The sequence below is a fragment of the Protomyctophum parallelum genome (genome assembly GCF_964188405.1).
Source record: "Protomyctophum parallelum genome assembly, chromosome: 22".
Taxonomy (NCBI): Eukaryota; Metazoa; Chordata; class Actinopteri; order Myctophiformes; family Myctophidae; genus Protomyctophum; species Protomyctophum parallelum.
In genome coordinates this window covers 37360094-37369302 of record NC_139714.1, presented here as the reverse complement: position 1 = coordinate 37369302, position 9209 = coordinate 37360094, and the positions used below count along the sequence as shown (strand labels likewise).

At 48.2% G+C, this 9209-nt stretch overlaps 1 protein-coding gene across 1 annotated transcript in view; it reads right to left on the bottom strand.

Annotated features, from left to right (window-relative positions):
• mical3b (microtubule associated monooxygenase, calponin and LIM domain containing 3b) overlaps positions 1 to 9209 on the bottom strand; it is a gene marked incomplete at its 5' end in the record, with an annotated part of 63131 nt that overhangs the window by 24003 nt on the left and 29919 nt on the right. Inside the window, 4 exons of the mRNA XM_083757413.1 lie at positions 4749 to 5124; positions 5526 to 5607; positions 6329 to 6441; positions 8214 to 8397. Of these exons, the coding sequence (XP_083613539.1) occupies positions 4749 to 5124; positions 5526 to 5607; positions 6329 to 6441; positions 8214 to 8397 (755 nt within the window). The remainder of the gene's footprint in view (positions 1 to 4748; positions 5125 to 5525; positions 5608 to 6328; positions 6442 to 8213; positions 8398 to 9209) is intronic.

The window sequence follows — 9209 nt, the reverse complement described above, 5'->3', positions numbered from 1 at the left end:
AAACATAGGGATTCACTGTTGGGAAACATAGGGATTCACTGTTGGGAAACATAGGGATTCACTGTTGGGAAACAGAGGGATTCACTGTTGGGAAACAGAGGGATTCACTGTTGGGAAACATAGGGATTCACTGTTGGAAAACATAGGGATTCACTGTTGGGAAACAGAGGGATTCACTGTTGGGAAACAGAGGGATTCACTGTTGGGAAACATAGGGATTCACTGTTGGGAAACATAGGGATTCACTGTTGGGAAACATAGGGATTCACTGTTGGGAAACAGAGGGATTCACTGTTGGGAAACATAGGGATTCACTGTTGGGAAACATAGGGATTCACTGTTGGGAAACAGAGGGATTCACTGTTGGGAAACAGAGGGATTCACTGTTGGGAAACAGAGGGATTCACTGTTGGGAAACATAGGGATTCACTGTTGGGAAACATAGGGATTCACTGTTGGGAAACATAGGGATTCACTATTGGGAAACATAGGGATTCACTGTTGGGAAACATAGGGATTCACTGTTGGAAAACATAGGGATTCACTGTTGGGAAACATAGGGATTCACTGTTGGGAAACATAGGGATTCACTGTTGGGAAACAGAGGGATTCACTGTTGGGAAACAGAGGGATTCACTGTTGGGAAACATAGGGATTCACTGTTGGGAAACATAGGGATTCACTGTTGGGAAACATAGGGATTCACTATTGGGAAACATAGGGATTCACTGTTGGGAAACATAGGGATTCACTGTTGGAAAACATAGGGATTCACTATTGGGAAACAGAGAGCTACAGACAGATGTAGCTACAGACAGAGGGAGCTACAGATGGAGCTACAGACAGATGTAGCTACAGACAGATGGAGCTACAGACAGATGGAGCTACAGACAGATGGAGCTACAGACAGATGGAGCTACAGACAGATGGAGCTACAGACAGATGGAGCTACAGACAGATGGAGCTACAGACAGATGGAGCTACAGACAGATGGAGCTACAGACAGATGGAGCTACAGACGGAGGGAGCTACAGACGGAGCTACAGACAGATGGAGCTACAGACGGAGCTACAGACAGAGGGAGCTACAGACAGAGCTACAGACAGAGGGAGCTACAGACGGAGCTACAGACAGACGGAGCTACAGACAGATGGAGCTACAGACAGATGGAGCTACAGACGGAGCTACAGACAGATGGAGCTACAGACAGACGGAGCTACAGACAGATGGAGCTACAGACAGATGGAGCTACAGACAGATGGAGCTACAGACAGATGGAGCTACAGACGGAGCTACAGACAGACGGAGCTACAGACAGATGGAGCTACAGACAGATGGAGCTACAGACAGATGGAGCTACAGACAGATGGAGCTACAGACAGAGGGAGCTACAGACAGAGGGAGCTACAGACATATTTAGCTACAGACAGATGGAGCTACAGACAGATGGAGCTACAGACAGATTTAGCTACAGACAGATGGAGCTACAGACATATTTAGCTACAGACAGATGGAGCTACAGACAGATGGAGCTACAGACAGATGGAGCTACAGACAGATGGAGCTACAGACAGATGGAGCTACAGACAGATGGAGCTACAGACAGATGTAGCTACAGACAGATGGAGCTACAGACAGATGGAGCTACAGACAGATGGAGCTACAGACAGATGGAGCTACAGACAGATGGAGCTACAGACAGATGGAGCTACAGACAGATGTAGCTACAGACAGAGGGAGCTACAGACAGAGGGAGCTACAGACAGAGGGAGCTACAGACAGATGGAGCTACAGACAGAGGGAGCTACAGACAGATGGAGCTACAGACAGATGGAGCTACAGACAGATGGAGCTACAGACAGATGGAGCTACAGACAGATGGAGCTACAGACAGATGGAGCTACAAACAGATGGAGCTACAGACAGAGGGAGCTACAGATGGAGCTACAGACAGATGGAGCTACAGACAGATGGAGCTACAAACAGATGGAGCTACAGACAGATGGAGCTACAGACAGATGGAGCTACAGACAGATGTAGCTACAGACAGAGGGAGCTACAGACACAGATGGAGCTACAGACAGATGGAGTTACAGACAGATGGAGCTACAGACAGACAGAGCTACAGACAGATGGAGCTACAGACAGATGGAGCTACAGACAGATGGAGCTACAGAGAGATGGAGCTACAGACAGATGGAGCTACAGACAGATGGAGCTACAGACAGATGGAGCTACAGACATATTTAGCTACAGACAGATGGAGCTACAGACAGATGGAGCTACAGACAGATGGAGCTACAGACAGAGGGAGCTACAGACAGATGGAGCTACAGACAGACGGAGCTACAGACAGAGGGAGCTACAGACAGATGGAGCTACAGACAGATGGAGCTACAGACAGATGGAGCTACAGACAGATGGAGCTACAGACAGATGGAGCTACAGACAGATGGAGCTACAGACAGATGGAGCTACAGACAGATAGTTACAGACAGATGGAGCTACAGACAGATGGAGCTACAGACAGATGGAGCTACAGACAGATGGAGCTACAGACAGATGGAGCTACAGACAGATGGAGCTACAGACAGATGGAGCTACAGACAGAGGGAGCTACAGATGGAGCTACAGACAGATGGAGCTACAGACAGATGGAGCTACAGACAGATGGAGCTACAGACAGATGGAGATACAGACAGATGGAGCTACAGACAGATGGAGCTACAGACAGAGGGAGCTACAGATGGAGCTACAGACAGATGGAGCTACAGACAGATGGAGCTACAGACAGATGGAGCTACAGACAGATGGAGATACAGACAGATGGAGCTACAGACAGAGGGAGCTACAGACAGATGGAGCTACAGACAGATGGAGCTACAGACAGATGGAGCTACAGACAGATGGAGCTACAGACAGAGGGAGCTACAGATGGAGCTACAGACAGAGGGAGCTACAGATGGAGCTACAGACAGATGGAGCTACAGATGGAGCTACAGACAGATGGAGCTACAGACAGATGGAGCTACAGACAGATGGAGCCACAGACAGATGGAGCTACAGACAGATGGAGCTACAGACAGATGGAGCTACAGACAGATGGAGATACAGACAGATGGAGCTACAGACAGATGGAGCTACAGACAGAGGGAGCTACAGACAGAGGGAGCTACAGATGGAGCTACAGACAGATGGAGCTACAGACAGATGGAGCTACAGACAGATGGAGCTACAGACAGAGGGAGCTACAGACAGATGGAGATACAGACAGAGCTACAGACAGATGGAGCTACAGACAGATGGAGCTACAGACAGATGGAGATACAGACAGAGCTACAGACAGAGGGAGCTACAGACAGATGGAGCTACAGACAGAGGGAGCTACAGACAGATGGAGATACAGACAGAGCTACAGACAGATGGAGCTACAGACAGATGGAGCTACAGACAGAGGGAGCTACAGACAGATGGAGCTACAGACAGATGGAGCTACAGACAGATGGAGCTACAGACAGATGGAGCTACAGACAGATGGAGCTACAGACAGATGGAGCTACAGACAGATGGAGCTACAGACAGAGGGAGCTACAGACAGATGGAGCTACAGACAGACGGAGCTACAGACAGAGGGAGCTACAGACAGATGGAGCTACAGACAGATGGAGCTACAGACAGATGGAGCTACAGACAGATGGAGCTACAGACAGATGGAGCTACAGACAGATGGAGCTACAGACAGATGGAGCTACAGACAGATGGAGCTACAGACAGATGGAGTTACAGACAGATGGAGCTACAGACAGATGGAGCTACAGACAGATGGAGCTACAGACAGATGGAGCTACAGACAGATGGAGCTACAGACAGAGGGAGCTACAGACAGATGGAGCTACAGACAGATGGAGCTACAGACACAGAGATGGAGCTACAGACAGATGGAGCTACAGACAGATGGAGCTACAGACAGAGGGAGCTACAGACAGATGGAGCTACAGACAGATGTAGCTACAGACAGAGGGAGCTACAGACAGATGTAGCTACAGACAGATGGAGCTACAGACAGATGGAGCTACAGACAGATGGAGCTACAGACAGATGGAGCTACAGACAGATGGAGCTACAGACAGATGGAGCTACAGACAGATGGAGCTACAGACAGATGGAGCTACAGACAGATGGAGCTACAGACAGATGGAGCTACAGACAGATGGAGCTACAGACAGATGGAGCTACAGACAGATAGTTACAGACAGATGGAGCTACAGACAGATGGAGCTACAGACAGATAGTTACAGACAGATGGAGCTACAGACAGATGGAGCTACAGACAGATAGTTACAGACAGATGGAGCTACAGACAGATGGAGCTACAGACAGATGGAGCTACAGACAGATAGTTACAGACAGATGGAGCTACAGACAGATGGAGCTACAGACAGATGGAGCTACAGACAGATGGAGCTACAGACAGATGGAGCTACAGACAGATGGAGCTACAGACAGATGGAGCTACAGACAGATAGTTACAGACAGATGGAGCTACAGACAGATGGAGCTACAGACAGATGGAGCTACAGACAGATGGAGCTACAGACAGATAGTTACAGACAGATGGAGCTACAGACAGATGGAGCTACAGACAGATGGAGCTACAGACAGATGGAGCTACAGACAGATAGTTACAGACAGATGGGTTAAGTTGACTTTATTTCCACCACTGATACAAAGTGTCAAAGAAGTCCAACCTGGATCCCTGAGAGCATCTGTTCTTCTTCTCCAGCAGACTGAGGTTGTAGTTGGCCAGCACCTCCTCGGGGACCTCCAGGGGCGTGGCGCCGACGTCCCCCGCGCTGTCCTCCAGCCCGATGCGCTCCGTGGGGCCCGAGGAGGGGTCCATGGGCCCAGAGGAGGGGTCCATGGGCCCAGAGGAGGGGTCCATGGGCCCAGAGGAGGGGTCCGTGGGCCCAGAGGAGGGGTCCGTGGGCCCAGAGGAGGGGTCCCTGACCCAGGGAGGAGCGGTGAGGACGTCCCCACCGCTGTTCTCCAGCTCGATGCGCTCCGGCGTGGCCCGCCACATCCTCTTGGCCGGCCCGGACCCCTTGGGCTCCATCAGTGACGCCACTGGGAAAACATGAGATGAGAGATGAGATGAGATATACTTTATTAATCCCCGAGGGGAAATTGAAGTGTTACAACAGCATAAAGTGCATAGAAACTAAAAAGCTAAAAACTACTGGACAGACAGAGCAACACAGAACAGACACAAATGACATATCACACAAGACCAGACAACCAAGGACCATATGCCATTTGGGGGGGGGGCAGTTCTTATGCCTTTGCATTAAAAAGTCTGATGGCAGTTGGCATGAAAGAGAGTCTGTAGCGTTCCGTGCGCATACACTCAGCAGGCGCGCACACAGAGGCACACACAAGCACACACACACACTGAAGACCATATAAATAAATGTGTGTGTGTGTGTGTGTGTGTGTGTGTGTGTGTGTGTGTGTGAGAAGGGTCTCACCTGAGGCTTTGCGGCCCACAGTGCTGTCGGGGGTCATGGTTCCTGTGGACGAGGCAGTGGGCACTGAGCTCAGGAGGGAGGTCTAGAAACAGTAGATATAATACATACAGTTTGGGCTCCATTATCACATATAATAAAATATCTATTAAATGAATACATGAGTGGTTCTCAGTGTGGGGGCCCAGTGGTCCTTCTTGGGGGTTCCAGGGGGTCCCCAGATACATTTGTTAACTCATACATCGCCGGCGCCGTCTAGCGATAGCTCAGCATAGGTCATAGGTCATCATAGAGTCCTATTCTATTCATATAGAAGACGCCTGCCTCTCGGACAGACGACCACAGCAATGGCGGAGGTGGTCGCGCGGCTCAGACTATCAACTACATAAGAGTCTTTAGAAGCATTAACCCATTCTGACCTGAGATCAGATTCATACGAGGTTTCCACTGGACACACACTGGTCTGATTAATATTTTAGACGTGCGGTCACGGGGAGTTGCTATTCAGCCACTAAACACAGTCGCTTTATTCATCCAGCGCGATTTGATAGCATCGAAATCACTTAACTCCATTCTAAACTAAACTCGGCTATTTGAAAATAGTCAATCTACAAGCCGTACAACGTGTGGCGTTGTCGTGAGGTTGCAGGTGTTTCTAAAAATCCCGAAACATCTCGACAAATTCTGGAGTTGTTCTGAACACAAATTAACGTTCTCAAATCGACATGAAAATGTTTGAGGACCACTGCAATGAGTTATACTGAATTTATAAACTGGATTTATAAAACAAAAATAATAGTTCTTACCCCTGATGAGCGATGAGAGGTCGACGGGTCAGAAGAGATGCTGGTGGCGGGTCTCTTCCTCTGGGTCGGACCGCTCAGCCTCAGATCGTAGTGCTGCAAACAGTAGAACCTGCCTGCAGACAACATGGAGCAGTTATGGAACCAGAACCACACCGTAACAAACAGTAGAACCTCCCTGCAGACAACATGGAGCAGTTATGGAACCAGAACCACACCGTAACAAACAGTAGAACCTCCCTGCAGACAACATGGAGCCGTTATGGAACCAGAAACACACCGTAACAAACAGTAGAACCTCCCTGCAGACAACATTAACCCATTCTGACCGGGCACCCATTTTGGTGTCAGCATCATGTTATGCTTTAGCTATTGAAAAATAGCAGACCTACAAGCTCGTAGCGCGCCACCGAGTGGCGCGATATGAGCTTGTAGGTCTGCTATTTTTGAAAAATCGAAGAATGACTGACATAGAAACCTGGCTTTTTCAGAAAACCGTCAGGATGTAGAAGACATTTTTAGAATCTGATCTCAGGTCAGAATGGGTTAATCAGTTATGGTACCAGAACCACACCGTAACAAACAGTAGAACCTATCCCTGCATACAACATTAATCAGTTATGGAACCACAACGTAACAAATAACACACATACGTTTTAGCAGTATTAGGGAGCACAAACAACACATTTGCCATTTCGCCGAACCTAAAATAAAATTATGATATCACGCAGACCCAAATAAAATTATATTAATAGACCCAAATAAATTAATAGACCCAAATAAAGTTATGATATCACGCAGACCCAAATATAGCCCAGGTCATTAATTCCCACAGCTGTAGATCTTCTCAACAAAGACGACTAGTGTCTCACGGAGAATAAATGAATCATTGTGTTCAGATGAAATATATATCTTACAGTTTGAAGCCTCCATGGGGAGTAGAACAGGTCGACAGCAGTACAGGTGACGTGAGATCGCTCGTACAGAACTAGCGGAAGAGTCATTAGAAAGCGCTGGTAAAGATGTATATGTACCAACGCTGACGCGCAGCCTCGTGTTTAAACGCCCATCATTTGACAGCGGCACTTCTGATTGGCTTCCACGTTTGAATCAAAGACAAAACCTCACTTTGGTACCTCCCCTCGAACCCTGAGCTATACACACAACACAACGACCCTTGTGGTGCGAGCACACACACACACACACACACACACACACACACACACACACACACACACACACACACACACACACACACACACACACACACACACACACACACCAAGATAGCAACAACCACAAAACAGCCTGTAAAACATCCTATAGCAAGGCCCAGAGGGCACCAACGGTGAAGAGACAAAGTGATTTAATGCACACATACATGCATACAGTATGCATACTGTATGCATACTGTATGCATACTGTATATGCATACTGAGGCCTCATTCAGTGCAGGGAGCTTGAAGACACCCAACGCGCTTTGTGTGTGTGTGTGTGTGTGTGTGTGTGTGTGTGTGTGTGTGTGCGCACACACACACACACACACACACACACAAGTCAGATGACAACATGTAGAAATGGCAATGATCCCGTGGCAGGCAGTGTGAAATCACACTGACAGCATCTTGACCAAGCTGTGGTTTCTTCAATCCTATAAGCTGTGACGACTAAAACTATAAGACTGAATATACTGACAATTTCAACAGTCATGTTACACTCGTTTGCATGCTGAAAATAGCAGATCTACAAGCTCACAATGTGTCGCAGCGCTATACGTGCTGTGAGCTTGTAGATCAGCAATTTTCAGGTTAATGTCTATAATGTCTATATCGGTTAAATCAGTCATTTCGACGGCATCAAGGCCTCCTTTCCCTCCCCGGGTGCTCACCGTGGCGTCCATCGTAGGCGTAGGCGGCCGGGCGCAGCGTGCCGCCACAGTGGTCGCACAGGAAGCACGCCCGGTGGAAGAACAGGCCCTCGGCGCTCAGCCTCTCCATCACGTACACGCGCTTCCTGCAGAAGAAACACACGTCGCTGGCGCCCACCGAGCCCGCCAGCATCGACCGAATGGCCTGGAAGAAGGCAGAAAAACTGAACAATGTAACATTTTGACAGACAACACACACTATATGAAGTTTTCACTGGCACAGTTTCCTACACAATCCTGTTCATTACTCGCGAATCGTGACTATCTTAAACATTTTATTCTGTTATATTTGTACTGGTCAGTACCACAGTATCAGACTGTGGTTGTACCGGTCAGTACAACAGTATCAGACTGTGGTTGTACTGGTCAGTACAACAGTATCAGACTGTGGTTGTACCGGTCAGTACCACAGTATCAGACTGTGGTTGTACCGGTCAGTACAACAGTATAATACTGTGGTTGTACTGGTCAGTACAACAGTATCAGACTGTGGTTGTACTGGTCAGTACAACAGTATCAGACTGTGGTTGTACCGGTCAGTACCACAGTATCAGACTGTGGTTGTACTGGTCAGTACAACAGTATCAGACTGTGGTTGTACCGGTCAGTACCACAGTATCAGACTGTGGTTGTACCGGTCAGTACAACAGTATCAGACTGTGGTTGTACTGGTCAGCTCCCAGGTTTTAATGTGTGTGTGTGTGTGTGTGTGTGTGTGTGTGTGTGTGTGTGTGTGTGTGTGTGTGTGTGTGTGTGTGTGTGTGTGTGTGTGTGTGAGAGAGAGTTTTTCACAATGCATGTACATCTGTGTGACAATAAACACCTTGAACCTTGAACCTTGTGTGTCTGTCTGTTTCTATGTGCAGGGCGTTGCTGAAAATGAGCACTTGTGCTCAGTTACTACCCTGGCTAAATAAAGGATAAAGAAAGAAAAAACAAAACAAAAAACTAGAGGAA